Here is a 19,811-nt window from a genome sequence, read left to right as displayed (position 1 = left end):
ATTCTGGAATAAGCACAATCTTTTTTTTTTTTTAAGCAGACTGTGGCACCAAGTCTGAAGGCGCATCCCTAAGTCTTAAGGCACATCACTCTTACACAGCCCCACATTCCTTTGGGGACACTTAGATTTAGTGCTCTCTGTTTCAGAAGGCAGGAACACGCACAACATCCTGAGTAGATTCATCCTTTCCGGTTAGATAAGATAAAACAAAACCTTGACTCACACAGAATGTACGGTTGAGGGACTTGGGAAACTCACCCTTGACTTCCTGGTGTCGTGAATAAATCATAGAATGTAAGAGTTTGAAAATGCTTGGAAAGTATGACGCCTGAGCCTTCAGTGTAAGGAGGAGGGACACTTTGAATTAGTCAATGTCCCAGGACCAGGGTGCAGTGCCTAGTCTCAGGGTCCCTGACTTACTAGAGATGAGCTCTCCATGGTACAGCAACAGGAACTGCCAGCAGCTCCCCAGGATTCTCCCAAGCACACATGCATAGTCCGAGAAAGTGTTCTTTTCCTCTCTTCATAAAACCCCTTGGAGTTATGTGGCAAGTAGGTGCTGTGTGGATCAGGGCAGCAATGTGCTCTGCATCTCCTGATCATTACAGGACTAAGTTACCTGCTTCATCATCTTTCATGGATTTTATAAGCTTCCTGCTTTCAAGAAAGCAAACCTCCCAGCAGAGTGAAAAAATCCTAAGGAACCTATTGAGAAATTTAGAACCAAAGTGAAAACCAAGATGCACGGCTCAAACCTTCATCCTTCCGTATGATCTCTGGATCTCCCCACCTTTTCTCCCCACCACCTTTTCTCCCCACCACCTTTTCTCCCCACCACCTTTTCTCCCCACCACCTTTTCTCCCCACCACCTTTTCTCCCCACCACCTTTTCTCCCCACCACCTTTTCTCCCCACCACCTTTTCTCCCCACCACCTTTTCTCCCCACCACCTTTACGTGCAGTTTGGTTAGCTTGTTTTGGAAAGATGAATCTGTCTTGACTTAAAGAATCCTGTGAGATTTTCAAATGAGCACAAACAAAGATGGCCCCAGGACAAAGGTAAGGCAGTATGCTGGCCACACACAGTGTGACTACTGGGGGTGGCCCTTACACAGTGTGTCTACTGGAAGTCTCACAGTGCCTCTCTCAATGGCAACCAGCCAGACCCCAATGCAGCTACTCTAAGATATTGATTTGTCCATCTTTTATCTGCTTGGTATGGAAAGATTTAAGAACAAACACAGACCATTCCTGACAAGGGTCAGAGTATTAACTGCAGCCCAGCAGTTTTACGGGCTGCCTATGCTAACTGAACTAGGCTGCTAGTGCTCAGTGTGCCTTCCCTCAGCACAGAGGAAGAAGCTCGACTCTGAGAAAAGGGATGTCTGTCCAAGTTCTCTAGGTAGGGCTTCCGGTGAGGTTAATGACTATGCCAATGCCAATAGTCAGCAAACTACCTAGAAATATCATTCAAAGGAGAAAGGAAGAGATTGAAATGAATAATCAAGATTCATAAATTAAAGTCTATCAAATATAACTTCCAGGTATTTAACATATTAACTATTAGATTCAGAAACTGTGTCAATAAAACTTTTGGGTGAAATGAGACATAATTATGGATTATGCAAATAAAATACCCTCACGAAGCACAGAAGGAAAGCAACCTAGAATCTTCCCTATAGTAATAATAATGATGATGATGATGATGATATAATAATAATAATAGTAATAAGAGACAGTAGATTTCTTTCTTTCATCAAAATCTTTTCAAAAATTTTTCAGAGACATTTAAAACAAACTGGCAAGGCAAAATTTAAATTGGACACACTATGAAAATTTCTAAAGTATATTCTCCATCAAATATGCACTCAAACTCCATCTCCTAAGAGGAGATCCATTTTACCGATACCATCCCCCGTGAACTCATCTATAGAGAAGAAAAGCAGATGACTGAATTCTTCCAATCCAGTGGCAAACACTATGTTCACAAAATACAAATGCTGAAACAGGACAGGGAAATCCTTATTTCTCTTTCAGTTCCATTGCAAAATGGAAAAGAAAATTAGCGAAAAGAAAGCATGTCACACTCAAAAGAGCAAAGCAAAGTGGTGTGGGTGAACGATTTGAGAAGCGGGAAAGGTCTTTCCACTGGCTGGTCCTAACCCCGCTCCAGGAGAGAACCGACCTTTCAAGGCCCAGCGCTTTGCTGAGGTAATTAAGCTGCTGGCATCTGGGCATCCTAGCAGGAAGTGGTAAACCCTGAAAGAGACCTGAAAGGGCTCTACTCACACCCAAGCTCTCTGTCTACAAATGAGCTGAGATCTGGAGGTGCGACGACTTGCTCAAGGTCACACAGCCAGTTAAGAACACAGCGAAATAAGACCCCAACTCTCCTGCCGCCTGTCACTTCAGTAACCTGTGAAGTAAGCTTACTGAAAGAAGGCCACCTCAGAATCCCAGCAAAGCCCCCTCGTCTCCTGAAGGGGCAGGAAAGAAGCCGTCCATCTCACGTGATTCTCCCTAGAAGCTTCCCTAGGAACAAGCCTAACAGCAGCAGACAGTCTGATGAAAGAGCTGTGAAGGACACCAACCAGGAGGCCTCCAGCAACGCTCTCCTTCCGTTCTGCTTTCTGGTGATGGGAAGCACATAATTGGACTTGCAATAGTTTTATTGAAAAGGGAACATTTAATAAGACCAATGTATGAGGACATGCACGGGATGAACTTGGTGAAACAATAGCACTATATTATATTCCTGTGATTCAAAATCCACCTGGTTTATCCTTTGAAAAGGACAAAGGACCAATTCCTGGAGGTAGGAACTTCCTGTGCAGATGTACAGCCAGACAGGAGAACCCAAAGAGTCTCACAGTCCTTCACCTAAGGATTGGGGGCATTTGGGGTAAGAGTCCATTAAGAAGCTCTCTGTTAATGGTAGGCCTATATTTTGAATGACGTAAGAAGGAAATAGTACCATGAATACTAGCTTTAGTGGTTTCTCTGTTTTCTACTATGAGGAATACTTTTAAAATGCCAAGTACTGCTTATTTATTAGTGTCTTAGTCTAATTAATCCCCAGTCTCTGAAAACAGAACAATTATTCCCTTTCTGTGCTTGAAATAAAACCGTAGGGAGCTGATGAGAGAACGGTCTGGCTGTGGTTTGAATCCACCCGACATGGTTGTTTTGAGCAGTCAATCAATGGAAAGACCTGATGGTCCAAATAATAGGCTAGTTGTCATCTCTCTTCATTTCAAAATATAGAGAAAGAATGGGCAAGGAAAGTCTATATAGTAGACATCACTATCATGAGGCATAAATAGCACAGGAGGGTCTTAGTAAATAGCTGTTCCTTTTTATTCAAGAATAGTATAGGCCCAAATCTCCAGTGGATACCAGACAATTGGAGTTAGAACCAAATTTCCTATATACATTATGAATTTTCTATACATAACTATGATAAGGTTTGATTTATGCATGGGATATAGTTAAAATTTATAATAACTCAAAAATAACCATTATATACCATAATAAAAGTACCAGTATCACCACTTCTGCTCTTTGGGGTATTATTGCATGAAATAAGGATCACCTGAATACAAGTACTGAGATATTATGACAGGCTTGATAACACAGTGGTTAGTTACTAGGTCACTGGCAGGCCAGGAGCAGATACTAACTAGGTGGTTACACTGATCAAGAGAAGATTTTCAATTCCTGGGCTTATTGAGCAGAAGGGTACAAGATTTCATCAGATCACTCAGAACACTGTATAATCTAAATTTATGAGCCATTTATTTCCAGGACTTTCCATTTAATAATTTTGGACCACAATTGACATTGGATAGCAAAATTGTGAATAAATGTGAAATACTTATTTTTTTAAAAAGTCATCCTGGTGTAAAAGTTCAAACAAGGAGAGGAATGTCAGGACAGGAAGATGGTGTGGTGGTGGTGGTGATCAAAATAAAGTGAGTATATAATAAATCACTCAGAAACCTACTGTATGGTAACCTATAGATACCCACAAGGCTAGACACTACTCGTCCTAGAAATAATGGGTAGCTAAATAAAGCCCCAGTGCCTGATATCAAGTAGCTCTATAGGAACTGTTTGTCAAGAAGAATTCAGAAGCCCCCAAACAGGTTAGATTCAAGGTATAGAAAAACCAAGCTGAAACTCAGTTGGAAGATTCCTCCCTAATAGCTAGTGTCCAGTGGTATTATGTAAGCTGCTGGGGGTTTAAGGCATCAACTATCTTATCCAGTTGTGAATTCTATGAACTACAGTTCCAACCTGCTAGTCAAATGTACCCATTAGTGCTATAATGGCACATCTGTTATGGAGGTAACCAAGTGTTCCTCGATTCAATTTTGTTGCCTGCTTCACAAAAGGACATCTTTAGCTACTATTGAAAATCCATGACTGAAAAGGCCCCTGAGAGGGGGGAACCTAATACGGCTGAATTTACATAGCATCAAACTACTTTCTACAGATGAAGTCTACTCTAAGCCATTCAGAGAAGCCTGTCATTGCAGTGAACAGAGTGCAAGTAGAGACCCCTGGATACAGAAGATTCTAAGAATAAAGGATGACTGAGGACATTTAATGACCCTCATAAGGCACATAAGGATCAACTGGGAGAAGTCTTGGAGAATGACCAACACAGCTATGGTACTCATAAACTCAGGGCAGCTGCTCCAGCGTCACTGGGCTCACACAAATCCTAACAGTCAGCGACAGACTGGGGAGAGGCTCATGGGTCCCTCCCACTTATTGCTGACCTACTGGGGAAGCATAGTATTCCGTGTGAGCCCACCAGACTGTAATAGATACTTACAAGCCCCTGGTCACATAGATGGCCCTAGTTAAACTCTGTGGGACACAAGGAGAAACAAAAAGTAGTGAACGAGGAAAACAAATTTGGAGGACAGTAACTAGCATTATCATATGCATGTAGGAAACTGTCAAAGAACAAAATTTATTAATAAAAGCTCAAACTTATTCCAACGGGAATGAAATTAGAGCTAAGGATAGAGCTGAAAAAAACAGAGAGAAAATATAATGACACTTGAATTTCAAGAAAAAGGCGGCCATGATCTAGATGCGAGAGAAAAAGTGGGGAACGGTCCTAAAGAGTGTGTGTGAGAGGGGTGAAGTGTAGCCCTGCCTGACCCCGGTTTTCACGGAGAAGTGCAGGGACTAAAGTCAGAAATGTGCCTGGAGCTTCATTGTTGAGAGCTTGTGAATGCCTGCTAGGTAGTTCAAACCTGAAGCTCTGGGCAACAGGAAATCACCAGTTTAGGAGCTCCTGATGCTGCTGTTCACCATTTAAAAAAATCGTGCACTTTACTGACAATATATCATGCAGTCTCCCGCTATTTCTAGGACATTTTCATAAACCCCAAAGAAGATCCCACACCTAGTAAGCAATCACTTTCCCACCCTGTTTTCTGTCTCTGTGGGTTTTCCTTCTTCGGTTATTTCATAAGGAACTGTGCAGTGCATGGCCCTGTGTGCTTGGCTTCGTCGTTCACTGAGCATAAAGTTGACAAAGTCCATCAGGTTGCAGCATGCGCCAGTATTTCATCCTCTTCCCTACTTTTAAGCTCTGAATAATGGTCCGATATATGGGCATATCACATTTCTTTATCTGCTGATGGGCATTTGAGTTGTTCTGACTCTTGGCTATAATGAAGAATGCTGCTCTAGATAGATACAAGTTATTGTTTGGGTATGTATCTATGATGGAATGGTGGGTTTCTTTGGAAATAATATGTTGAAACTTAGGGAGAACTAACTCATCAGAATCTTTTAGTGAAAAGATAAGACACAATGAGATTGCCTTTGAAAATGCTGACTGTTCTTAATGCATTGCTTGGGAAGGAAGATCCTAGAGATGGCTTCCCAGGGGTTCAGCAAACACTTGTTCCTCCTGGCTGCTCTCCTGATCTTCCCACAGCCTTCCATTTCTTTTCCCCTGTATGCATTCCCTCTCCTTCTCCGTCTCCCTCTCCGTCTCCCTCCCCCTCCCCCTGTCCCTCCCCCTGCCCCTCCCCCTTTTCTTCCCCCTCCCCCTCCCTCTCCCTCTCCCTCTCTCCCTCTCTCTGACCTACAAGTTGGCATGCATTCCAGTGGTCCAAATATGTGCCCACCCACACACCTTGTGGTTTTACAGCATCTCCTTGGGCTTCAGTGCTAAAAAATCCTGCTAGCTCAGCCCATCTGCAAGAGTTCATTTTTGCTTGTAATTCCTGCTCTGTGCTTAAATAAACAGACCTCTCAGAGCCCGGGGAGTGGCACAGAGGAGCGTGGCTATTCCATCAGGAGACACACGGTGTAGTGCAGTGATGTGTCTTGTCCTGCCCGTTCCTGCTGAGATGACAGGGGCCATCGTCCTATGCCTTCCCTCCATTCCCCTCCTCCAAACACAGCACCGCTAAGCAGTGGCTCCCTGGCTGCCCTCTAGATATGCTGCCTCAAAGGCAGCTAGCATTCCTTTGACTTGGAAGAGGTTAGCTCTTCAGATTTTGAGCGTGTGCCTCTTTGAACATGCAAGGATCCAAGCAATAGCAGAGAAGGCCTTGCTGATTCCCTCCTCGAGCCTACCATAGGCCTGTTTGAACGTTCACATGATGGTCACTCAGAACCAGTCCAGAGCCGGGAATGAAATACATTGGTGCATCACTGTGCTCAGAAGCGAGAAATTAAACTAAGCCATGGTGCGGTGTGAACAGGTCTGATAGAGGACCCGGCCTGTGGGAAAGCGCTTGTTCTAAGTAATGATGGCCACAACTCTCCCAGCAGCTGCTGAATATCCACTTACTGGGAAAGGTAGAGAGACAATGGCTACATATCTGAGGAGTGTTTTCATGTGGGCCACACCAATCTAACGTATATCGGATTTTAACAACTGCATCGCCTCATGCTGGAGCAATTTACATCTCCAAAAATGCATGATTTTGGACATTTTGTGTTGCATTTTTAAAGTGCAATTATAAACAAGCCTGTAAGAAACAACAGTGCAACCTGTGGGTCATTCTAGATTAAGGAAAATAATGGGGTTTCCAGAAAGAAAAATGCAGAGCCTTCCCAGGGGCAGGGTATGGAGGAAGCAATAAACTGAAGAGCTAGCAACAAAAATCCGAGTTCTAGGCTGGGGCTACCATCTCAATGCCCCGCTATGGCAGACTCCACATATGTGTACCTGTCCTAAGCTAATCGAAGCTAGATTCTGGGATAACCAGTTAGCCACCCCTCAACCCAAGTCATAGAGCTTGGTTACTCTACAAGAATTATCATTTGCCAGGAGTTAGCTTAAAAATGATCACAGGGCATAATTCTGACCAATGAGACTTGGGGAAAGCCTACTGATCATTTCGTAAGATGTGAGCCAAGCAGAGGGTTCTAAACCATCTAAAACCTGGCTTTTAAACCATCACAGTGTGAGGCGGTGACTGAGAGCAGCCTTGTCCAGGAAGAAAGCAGGCTTCAGGCAAAGCCGCCAGTGTTGGACCCGTGAAGCCTTCCTTCCGGCACCCAACCTCTGTGATTAACTAGCCAGGATGCAGACTTCCTCCAGACTGCTTATTATGCACAGTAATGCCTTTTCCTCCTGGGTTAAGCCATTTTTACTTGGATATTCTGTTATTTGACACTAAAAGATTCGTAACCAATAAACCTACCCAGAGGAGTGCATAAATGTTTATCAAGTACTTTATTAACTTCCTTTAAAAAAAATTACACCCACAATCCAAATTATGATGTGTCATACCCCATCAGAAATGCTGCTGTACCTGACCCTTTGGGAAATAAAAACAACTTTAGAAAGAAAAAAAAAACCACCTGAATATACTGAAGAATTCTGAGGGATGGGGGGGGGGCTGCCATTTTAACTTGCATATGAGAGAAGATGGGTGCTAACAGCAGAATCTTGTGATAATTTAGGAAGAAACACACCCTTGATAATGTACACCTGCCACAAACTTCCGAAATGAAACTCTGGTGCCTGTTGGTACAGAGCAGTCCATTTCCACCGCAGCATAATTAACATGCCATTGCACAAGCATCTGTCTGTGGGCATGCGGAAGAGGGTAGGGGAGGACTCCGCTCAGAACCCGGCAGACACGTTCATTTCAGTAACTGTCACATTTGGGGGACATGCACAGTTATTCCCTTCTAGGGCCCCTCCTGTCATTCCCTTTTGAAGTTCTCCAAATCAGGTGCTCTGGGACCTGTCCAGGGACCAACAGGTAATGAGTTATTTATACAGCTGCCACTTTCCTAAATCAGTGGTGGCACCAAAGGCTGACTTTTAAGGACTGAAACGCCCAGGCCACTGTACCCGTCAACTGCCCCCCCCTACAACCTCCACCCCAGAAAATAGAGTGCATTAAGTCTTCTACATGAAACCACAGGGCCTTCTCCTTCCAAATGAGGCCTGCTGCTTATAACTTAAAACCAATTCGAGTTTATGCTGACGACAACGTTCACCCAGTGCACAGACAGCTAACAAGCTTTGAGGACGGAAGGGGCGGGGGAGGGGAAGGAGGGATTGCAAGTGATGATGGGAGTCTGCAGCACAGAATCAGGTGGCCAGGAATCTTTGATTCCGCCTGTATTTTCCTACCTACCTCCTACTAATTTGGGTTTCTTTCAGAAGAGAGAGGAGGGGAGAAAGAGGGCGGGAGAAAGGGGAACAGGAAGGTTGGAGAAGGGGGACAGGGTAGGCAGGAGAGAGAGACAGAGAGAGAGAGAGACAAATGTAGACAGAGGAAGAGCTATCCAAGGCAAAGAGATGCATAGCCCTTGAGAAAGCAACACAACGCAGCTTCCCTGTCCTCTCACCAGACATCTGGCTAGATTTCTAACCAGTAAATGGTTACCCTCGTGTCGTTTGTTTGGAGCAGCTGAGGAAAAGTACTGCCCTTTACAGAGCCCGCCAGGCCAGTCATGGCTGCGGCTCTCCTGTTTGCTCTTTCATTTACCCATCTGCATTTGCCAGCTCTTGAGAGTCTGAACTCTCTTCTACCAATACTGTCAGTGTCTAACCCCCAGGCTAAACTTCCCCAGTATGGCAGATGCTCAGTACTAAACGAGCTGTAGCTGGCTGTTCTAGTCATCAGTGACCCAGCACAGATCCTGAGCTCTGAGAGGTACAGGCTCCAGTAGACCAGCATGACTTCTTCCTGCCCCCCCACCCCATCCCCCACCCTACCCCCCAGGAGACCATCACGACCCCCACCCCCAAGGAGACTGTCAGGACTCCCCCCCCAGTAGACCACAACTTCCCCCCCCATGCCCCCACCTCCACCCCTGGAAATTTATCTAGGGTCAAATTGTTGCCCTGATGACGTTCTCCATAACTTCCCCACCATACCCTAAGTGATAAACTTTGTGGCTTTTTTCCTCAATAACTTCATGAATAGCATTTCCACAATGCTCAGACTTAAAACCTCTATAATCAAAGTATCACTCTAAGTAGCTTTCTACAAAAAAATCAATCCCAACTCAGAAGCCCTTGTCCGTTTCTGTGGGTATGATGAAGATGGCAGCCCTGTTAACACGAAACTGCAGCACTTGGCATTCATTCATGACTAAGAAACTACTTTTTAAAATAGGTTTTTTCTAAGCGTAATATTTACTGACTGTTGAATGAGGCAAATACTTACATCTCCCACACTGAATTAAAAATTCCTTAAAATGTAGCAAAATGAGGTTCCAGCCAAATAAAGCACACCCCCCCCCCCCGACCCGTCCTGATTTCCCACTCAACTTGCTTCATGATTGCTATAGCTACATCCCAAGTACACAACGTAGACACAAGCACCGTTGCTGAGTCGCAGGTGAGTGTCGTGTGATACAGACAGCCAAGCCTTCTAGAATCATCTGAACAGACATAATTTGCCACTTCAAGAATTTCAGGAGTCTGTTTCTGGCTGAACTATGTCAGAAACCTTGCAGGAACCAAAAGGAACAGAAATCCTTCAGATTCTGAGGGGGGGGAAAGGGCGTTGATTGACTTCTTTTTTTTTCTTAACCTATGAACAAAAATTTTTTTAAAAAAAAAATTCAAGCTGGGGGTGGGGGTGGGGGTGGGAACAGCCAGTAAGTAATTCACTTTATCCTCTGTAATTTAAGAAAAGAGAAAGTAAATCACAGGGCCTATTCTTCTTCCTCTCCATTGCTCAGCTCCCTGATGGTGTCCCCTGGAGACATGATTGCTTGGTGTACAGTCAGCTGATCATATCCGAGTTGCAGGAAAGACAAATACAGCGTGAGCTTCCTCACACTGGACTGCAAGCAAACACTGTCTGCCACACCACCTCCAAAGCTCACACTCCAAGAAGCTCACTTCTATCCTTTTAGTTAAAATTTGCAACAAAGCAGATTAATTACCGCAATCACTTTTAACTACAGGGAAACCCCGTGAGCAAGCCAACAAACTAACGTTATCAATTCTAGCAGCTTTGGAAGATAAAGTCTGTTCTCTAGTCACGGAGGTGCCTTTATTTCGATTCCTGAAAACTCTTTACCAAAAGCTATGCACAGCTATAGATAATATCAATACCTGGTTTATTTGTTTCTTTTTTAAGATAATAACTCAGGCTACAGGGATGGCTCAGTGGCTAAAAGCATGTAAATGCTCTTGTAGAAGACCCAGGCTCAGTTGCCACAACCTCCTGTAATTCCAGTTTCAGGGGCTCCAACACCCTCTGGCCTCTGAAGGCACCTGTACTGTTACACATGATGTACATAAACACTTGGTGCACATACATACACACAACACACACACACACACACACACACACACCACACACAGGAATAAAACCAAATATCTTGAAGCCTAAGGCAGATCTACATGGTTAAAAATTATCTTTGTCATTAAAATAATGAGCTAATATTTTGCTTTGCAAGAGACATATTTGCTATTTGTATTATCTGCAAATCTTTCAGTTGGTTTGTTTTCAATTTTCCCCTCCCATCCCACCAGTTGCTGTTGTTGGCAGTGGGTGAGAGATGGAGAAGACAGTCCAACAAAGTCTGAATACTGTCATTCTTGGAAACCAGCAAAGTGTAGAAGAAAACAGACCACAGGTAGTCACATACTTTAGACTCACAGAAAGACAGTGGACTTTCTCTGGAAGATAAGACAGACAAAAGAAAGGTGGGCTGGGGGATCCAGGGCACGGATGATCTGAGGTGACAGCTCGCTTGGCAGAGGTCGCAGTATTAGCAATCTGCTATGAGAATCTGACGGTCAGTCATTACAGGCTGAGAAGCTGGAGTCTGGGGCACTGCGGGTGCTCACAATGATGGAATGAAGTCTGTTCTTGCTCCTGTTGGGGAAACCCTGAGACCTGCCTCCATCCCATCAATGGGACCTCATGATTAGCAGTGACACGGGGAGTCTTTGTGATCCCATAAGGTCCTCCAACAAAACTTTATGTTGTGCAGTAATCAAGAACACTGGCAATTATGATTAGTGTGCCTGATGGAGTTGGAGGACTTTTTTTGAGCTTTGAAGAAGAAATATCAATAGCTAAGGGGGGAGGAAACACACACACACACACACACACACACACACACACACACTCCGCAGCACTTGGGTGTAATTGAATGTGAACTTTCTATGACATGGCAAAAAAAAAAGTTTCCATTTTCCCCCTCAAGGCCATTGCTAAATGTTATCCACGGGACAGAGTAAATGAAAATGTCAGTGGTTCTGGAAAGTTTGATCACAAACCACTTAAAGCACCGGTGACTCTTGTGTTTCTAAACGACTTTTCAAAGATATTGCTGGTGTACAAACAGGCAAGAATGGAACAAATCCCTTCTTGTGATGACAGAGTAGCAAGAACTTAATTCCTGTTCCAGATAAGCTTCACGAGTGTTGGTGACAGAATGTGTTCAAACAGAAGATCACGCTCGGGCATGCTAGTCTCCACATGTCATGGGACAAGATGAAACTACAAATCTAGTTATTAAGAGTTGGGCAGGATGAAGTAGCAGTTGTTTAATCAAAAGGGCTCATTTAATACTGTGCCTAATGTCAGAATTGATGTGGAAATAAAATGCGTCTCCTCTCCTCTGCACAAGATAAATGTGTGTGCTATAGCAGAACGCTGGAGAGAGTGTGCATACATTTCAGCCACAGTAAGCAAGCCTCTGCTTCCTCTGCTCAGAAGAGAGGAGTTAGCCCTAACCAATGTGCATCAAGAGAAGCAGGGTTTAGTGTGTTTGTGGGAGGCATCATCAGGTGCTCAAGCAAAATGTCTACTTATACCATTTTAATACCATCCTCCCCTCAAAATTTGCTTTTGTCTTTGCTTTATGATGCACATACTAACTCAGCCCGTGCACACATTTTTAAATGAAGAAGAAAAATTATGTCTAGATGAGCATCAGAGTAGTACATTCTCAAGAACATCCCAGACATCACTTATCTGGAGACATAAAGGAAATCTTTTTAAGAGAGAGAGAGAGAGAGAGAGAGAGAGAGAGAGAGAGAGAGAGAGAGAGAGAGAGAGAGAGAGAGTTTATGTGTACCATGTACAATGAGTACAGGTGCCTTCAGAAGTCAGAGGGTGATGGGTTCCCTTAAACTGGAGTTTTATACACACACATGATATACAAGGCTTCATGCAACCTGACATGGGTGCCGGAACATGAACTTGAGTTCTCTGAAAGAGCAGCGGGTGCTCCTGACCACTCTTTTTTTTTTTTTTTTTTTAACATTTTTTTTTATTATTCGATATAATTTATTTACATTTCAAATGATTTCCCCTCTTCTAGCCCCCCCACTCCCCGAAAGTCCCGCAAGCCCCCTTCTCTTCCCCTGTCCTCCCACCCACCCCTTCCCACTTCCCCGTTCTGGTTTTGCCGAATACTGTTTCACTGAGTCTTTCCAGAACCAGGGGTCACTCCTCCTTTCTTCTTGTACCTCATTTGATGTGTGGATTATGTTTTGGGCCACTCTTAATCACAACCGTAGACTCCGTAAAACGGAGGCATCCCCGTGCCACCAGTGTGGAAGGCAAGGTCTGCGATAATCTGCGTCCTCCTGGGCCAAGGAGAAAGAATGCTGGCCTTTCAGCTTCCCTAGACAGACCTGCCCTTGGTAGACAATTATTCCCACACAGACGACACTTTGGTCTACAAATGAGCTGGAGAAAATCACCCATCTATTTCTGTGTCAGGTAGAACTTGGTGGGTCCTGTACAGACTATTAATTTTGTGGTGAATAAGCAACAGGAGGAGCAGATAAATCATTAGCACAAAGCAGAACAGGCCTAGTAAATTCCTCCCAGATCTTTCTCTCTCTCTTTCTCATACAGAGAGCAAAATGACAGAGTGTTTATGTACAGCTCACCGTCTTTGATATCTCTGTTTATCTCATTAGACTGCTTCAAAGACCATTCGGAGGTACTTCTACTTCAGATCTCAATTCAGCCTCCATTCATTTTCACAAGTTAATGTTACATACATAGAGTCATAATCATCACATCTCTGAAATCATGTCATTTTTAATTTCATAAAAGCAAACTACTACTTTAAATTTCATTTTGTTTATTGTAGGCAGAATACAAGGCTAAAATTTGATCTGCATGTTCAAAGTGCAGATAGTTGGAAAGTAATGTTAATTGTTCTTAATAAGAACTCGTAATTAAAACAATTTTACAACAAAGCTAATAAAATAGCTTGGACTTCCAATAGAGTCCCATGACTATTTGCAATTCATGCCCCATGTCTCCTAAGTTCTACGTAATACAGCCATAGGTCTAACCAATATTTATTTATTAAAGTAAATGTTCCTGGCTTTGAAAGAAAGCATGGGAAAACATTTCCGAAGAACCTGTCTTTCACTGCCCTTCTAGCATGCTGTGCTCTTGGACAGGATGTCACCAAGTCCCCACAGGGCTTGACACTCCATCACACCACACTATATTCTCTGTCATTTCCTCACTAGCACTATCAGCTCTCCCAAAGTGCTCTCCACTCTAGTCAGGTAATCTTCCCCCGCCTACTAAGAGTAGCTTCTGTGTAATCCACTAGAAAATACAAACTCTGCTCCTTGAAAGGTACCCTTAAGAAGGAAGGGATTTGTCCATTCTGTGCAGCTCTCAGTAATGTCTTCTACGTCAAGACGATGCCTGACACTTCACCATCTATTTCTTGAGTAAATAAATGGATAATGACTAAATGAATGTAGAATCTATCTTTAGGTCACTTGCTATTTTCTGAGACCTTACATAGACCATGCCAAGTCCACTGGCCTAACCTTTCCTTGATTTTTATACAGAAAGGCTTCTTTCAAACCTGCTCCACTCCCAGCAGCATGGAGAAGCCTGAAGCCCAGAGCATTAAGTCCATTCTGTTCAAGTGCCTACTCAGCTAGCTCAGCTAACCCACGCCTCTCGTTTGATTAGACAGAAGTGGCTTATTTGCATATTCTCAGAGCTAGTCCTTTGACCGGAAAGGCTTTCTTGGAGCCAAAAAAGCAGTGACCAGCTGGAGAGACAGCTCAGTAGTTGAAAGCACTGGCTGCTTTTCCAGAGAGCCAGGGTTCAAATTCCAAGGCCCTATATAATGGCTCACAGCATCAGTAACTCCAGTTCCAGGGGTTCTAATCCCTCTTCTGCCCCCTTCCCCACCACAGCTATGCACACCGTACACAGACATATATGCAGGCAAAACACCCATACACATAAAATCATCTTTTTGAAAAGCCAGAACCACAAGAACACACAGCAAAAATAACTTAGAATGAGACACAAAAGAACCCTCAATACGCTCCAAAGTCTTCTAATTTTACCTTCCACGTGTAAGCTTTTGTTTTTAATTGAACTGGAAAGTAAATTTAAAAAGTATAGTGTAGACCATTTTCAAAGTATTTGATATGATTTCCTGTTATATTGGAATTACATTTAAACATGAATCCTGCCCCTCCCAACCCCCACTAAAATACATGCATGTGCTTAATGCAATGTTCAGAGGTGCACATCTGAGGAACTGACTGGATCACTGATAGATTTAAAACTTGATGGTTTTAAATCTTTTCCAGGAAGTTGGAGGGATTTGGTCAACCAGGGTGTTCTGTTCTGCGCTTTGAAAGGCTGTACCCTTCCCCGAGTTCTCCTCTTGCTCTCAGCTTCCTGGCCTCCACCAGGTGAGCAGCTTTCTGCCATGGTGTTTCTGCTTTCCTGAGTTACTAAATGCAATAGAACTAGCCAGCTACGGGCAGAAAGTATGGGCCTAAAACAGGATCCAAAAATAAGTTGGTTTTCTTGGGGATTTCATCACAGCAAGAAAAGACTGATCAACACACCAAGTGACCAAGATGGTGAGACAGACTGTTCAGACAGGGGGAGCTGGATGCCAGAGAAACACTGTTCAAGTTGTTGGGGAGTAGTTCTTTGTGGGCCTGGAAAAGCAGCACAGGGCTATAGTCCTGAAGGCCTTGCCAATAACTTTACCTCAGGCTAGGGATGGAGTTCAGCTAGTAGAGCACTGGTCTAGCATGTCCTGGGTTTGATCCCCAGCACTGCATAAACCAGGTGCACGCATGTAATCCCAGCATCTGGGAGGTGAAGCCGGAAAGATTCAAGACATAGGTTCAAGGTCACTGTCTGCCACTTAGTGAGCTGGTGGCCAGTCTGGGATATATGAAACGTCATATCCAGAAGGAAGGGAGGGAGGGAGGGGAGAGGGAACGAAGAATAGAGGAAGAGAAATCAACCATTCTTGTTGAAGGTTCTACTTGGAGGTCCAGCCTAAGCTGTCTAGAGAATAAAGAAGATAAATCTGAACTTGAATCATAAAGGGGACAAAAAACCCAAAACAAACAAACAAACAAACAAAACACAATTTGACTTTTCTCCCAATCTTTGTGTCATTGAGATGGATGCCTTTCTGTTTGTGTAATTTCTCTTGGGATATATTAATAGTGTAGAGTCTACATATACCATTTCCAAACCAATCTGTCTTGTGTGGCTTTACCTTTTAATCACGAGCGTCTCCGGCTACCCTAACATTAGGTGGAAGGACATTTTCTGCGCCGCCCTCTCTGCAGCCTTCATCTGCATCCCACCTTCGCCCTCTGTGTCCACAGGTTGAAAAGCTTGACTTATTTTTGTCTCAAAGGTTCATTAAACGCGGGAAAAAAAAAGTTCACCGAGCATACCAGAAAGTTTGTAAGCCACATTCTGACCCCTGTCTAATCTCCCATCTGAGTCAACTTGTCAATAATTAAAATTTCTGAATGATTATAAAACTCATAAGGTGATTCCGGGAGGAGAGTAGGAAGCAGACCTTGAGCCCCTAGTTAAACAGATGTTTTAGGTGTGTGTGATGACAGTTTCTAGTGTTTTATGCTAGGAAAGTCAAATCACAGCTGTCAGATGTCAGGTGCCAAAACAACGCTAACATTGTTTCCTAATATAGATGCCTGAACCATATGCTGGACACAGGTAAATATGTATGGCTTTGCTTTTCCATAGTATTCACAGAATCAGAATTTTAATGAAATTTCCTGGGGAATGTCCCTGTATTTCCCAGAGGTGAAACAGACCCAGAAGAGTTACTCACCCATCCTAATGTGGGTTGGTAGCAGACTGCTGTGGTGGGCACCAGAGGCGCTTCTGGCCTTCTCCCCAACAACAATCATGATCCTGTAATGAAGGGTGTCACCCTTTGCTCTAAGCTCCTCATCTCCTAACAGTATCAGCTCATTAGCTTCCCAGGAATCTAAATCCACATTGTTGTTATTAAAACAAATACATCTCAGATCTAGCAAGTTCTCCAAAGAACAGTCAGCCCAGACAAAGACAACAAAACCAAAGGCCAAGTAAGTTTGAACAATTATGGGAGAAAACACACGCTGGGGCTTAGTAACAGACACAGCATGGGACCCCTATCTTCTGACAAGCCAGAAAGCCCCAGTGTTCTCCACAAAGGATGAGCTAGCACCTATCAATAGTATATATGTGAGGTAATTTTTTCCATCTAAAAGATGCACTCACAACCAGAACAATGTAATTCATCTAATTAGCATGAGTTCTGTTGTACAGGTACTGTATTGAGCGGCCATCTGTCAGAAACTGTAGCAGGGTTAGAACAGTGGGTTGATAGGCTGGATTCACTGACCTCTGAAAACATCCTTCATCTCCTAAGATCACTTGACTCTGGACGCCTCAGCTAGCCAGCACGTTTCCATAAGTATCCTGTAGTATCCTTGTGGGAGTTCTCCTGCTGTGGGCTAGACTCTGCTCTGCTGTTTCAGACACCACACTCTATCCAAATTGCATGCAGTGAAATACTTTAGGCGCAGAGGAATGTGTGTGTGTGTGTGTAAAATGCAATTCTGCCATTTCCAGAGACAGACTACACTGCTTACTTTCACAATTGCCTTGCCTAAATAAGCATTTCCATAACTGAGACTCCACAATCAGCCTTTACAGTTTGTTCGTGTATTACGCTACTATCAGGATTAATTATGCAGTGTCTTCATGAGGAGAAATCAGATTTGGATGCAAGTTGGAAGAGAAAAGAAAAATCTTTACTTCCCGGAGGAAGATTACTGTATCCGATTGCCCCCCAAATTGCTGGAGTCCTTCCATATACAGACAGATTTGGATGGCAGTCCCCAGCTGGGCTAGCCATGGGAAGGAGGAAATTGACATGTTTGAGAAATGAAGACTATGCCAACGAACAAGATGGGGAAGGCCAGCACAGTATTAACCCTCTCCTTTCTTGGTAGTTCCAAGGCTGTAATTCAACGTACTTCTGTTCTCTAGCTTCTAAATATTTTCAGATGGACTGACCTCTGACTTCCTTTTGGGAACAGTGAGTCTAAGGAAAAGAAGTTTCCCCCCCATCCCCCAGAGGACAAGAATTCTGTTAAGGTTTGCGCTTCAGAAGTTAAAGGAAGCTCTACAAAAGAGGACCACCTTATTGAATTTTTTACATGCATGGGATTACAAAAAAAATTCAAACTACCTGATTACATGTATAAGATAGGTGTTGCATAGATTCTAGAGGAGCAAAGTGATGCTATACCAATGCCAAGCCCAATTACAAAACAATGAAGACAGCCTACAAAGTGTCTCAACCATAAGAGAATCTCTGAGCCCGAGTCTACTTCCAAGGACTTGGCCCTTGGCTCTGCTCAGCTGCTACCTAGACCCTGAGGAGGGTGGTCATCAGGAAGGTTGAATAATGAACAATGAGTAAAGCAGATGTCTTAGCTCCCTTTAGCTGCCTTTACTAGTGAATTAGGGGATATGAAGTCCAGTTCAAACAGACCCTGAACTTGGAGTGTTTGGAGGACAGACCTTTGCTCCCCATGAACCCTCCAGGCTGGAATGCTCACCTCAGTTTAATGATATACCAACCAGCTCAATCCTTGAGAAAGCCCTCTTTCCCTGTTCTGAGGTTTACATCTTGTCTCTTCCAGAGGGCATGTCTCAAAGGAAAATGCAACTTGAGGGAAGGAACCTAGTTGAGAAAGATCAGTCTTTGTGGCTGTCACCCTTCCTGGGAACACTGTCAAGAAAACCCACATCTACATCCGAGTCAGCCAAGTGCAAAGGCAGAGAAGGACCAGAGTAGAGTCTTAGGGAAGAGAAAGAGACAGTGGTGAGGGGTAAAACAGAGTCCTGGAAAATGGTAAAAGGGTGGGTTGAAACAAGGAAACGGAGAAAGAAGAGTAGCTAGGGAAGGAAAGCAGGAAAGCAGTCTGGAAGGGTGAAAAATGCGCGGGGCACCGGAGCGCAGCTACTGGAGAGGTGACCGCGGGGACCCGCGCGCCCCTGGGATGCCCGGGCTGTGCTCCGCGCGCGGACGCAAGGACGCAGGGCGCGCCCGCCGCTCACCTTTCAGTATGAGGGTGTCGATGTCCCGATCGATGCCCAGGAAGTAGCACTTCCTCCAGAGGCCCGAGTAGGTGGCGAACAGTGGCCGGCCACACTCGGCGTCCAACCCGCCGAGCCCCAGAAGCGAGCGCCAGGACTCTGGGTCTGAGCGCCCCGGGCCGCCGGGGAGCAGCCGGCGCCCCAGGGGAGGTGAGTCCCGCAGCGGCAGGTGCGACAGCGGCATCAGGCGGTTCTTCTGATCCGGGGGGTCGGCGCCCGCGCGGCTGCGCTCGCAGCTCTCCTTGTGGCGCCGGGGGTCGGTCTCGTACCAGTGATCGGTGAAGATGGCCGTGACGAGCAGCCCCAGGGAGCAAAGGCTGAGGCCGAGGCTTAGCGCTGTGACTAGCGCCCGTGGCTCCATGGCTTCCGGGCCAGCAGCAGCAGCCGCCGGTGGGCTCGCCGCCGCCGCCAGACACAATGCACTTGGCCTCGGCGCTCCACTGAGCGCCCTCCCTCCCCGCCACCTGCCCCGCACTCTCCCTCCCACGGCCGCCCGCCCGCCTCACTCCCCCGCGGGAGCCTCCTCCCGCCGGCCCCGCGCCCTCCCGCGGCGCTCTCACTTTTCCGCGGCCCTCCCCTCCCCCTTAGCTAGCTCCCCGCACTCCACAACCCACCCCCTAGCCCGGCCGATCACGCCCCTCGTCCTTCTCCCTGCTTCCAGCTCCCGCGGTCAGTCCCCTCTCTCCAGCCCCCTCTCCCAGCCTTCACCTCTGCTCTCCATCCTCCCTTTGCTCTCTTCCTTCCTTTCTCCTCTTAACCCCGTCCCTACTTTCCCTTTACTTTTCTTCAACTCTTCCAGACGCTCTTTCCCCACTCCGCCTTTGTGTCCCTGGCTCCCTCTGCCTTTATATACCTGCCTGGATTCCAACCCTCTCTGCACTTACCCCTGCACACACCGCC

At 45.1% G+C, this 19,811-nt stretch overlaps 1 protein-coding gene across 1 annotated transcript in view; it reads right to left on the bottom strand.

Annotated features, from left to right (window-relative positions):
- Window positions 1-19,314, bottom strand: part of Tmem178a (transmembrane protein 178A) — a 58,813-nt gene extending 39,499 nt beyond the window's left edge. The window contains exon 1 of the mRNA XM_052184797.1: window positions 18,873-19,314. Coding sequence (XP_052040757.1) covers window positions 18,873-19,272 — 400 coding nt within the window. The 5' untranslated portion in view covers window positions 19,273-19,314. The remainder of the gene's footprint in view (window positions 1-18,872) is intronic.
- Between the last annotated feature and the right edge of the window lie 497 nt (window positions 19,315-19,811).

The sequence above is a fragment of the Apodemus sylvaticus genome, chromosome 6 (genome assembly GCF_947179515.1).
Source record: "Apodemus sylvaticus chromosome 6, mApoSyl1.1, whole genome shotgun sequence".
Classification (NCBI taxonomy): Eukaryota; Metazoa; Chordata; class Mammalia; order Rodentia; family Muridae; genus Apodemus; species Apodemus sylvaticus.
The sequence above is the reverse complement of the archived record's forward strand: the minus strand, read 5'-3'. Positions and strand labels throughout refer to the sequence as shown.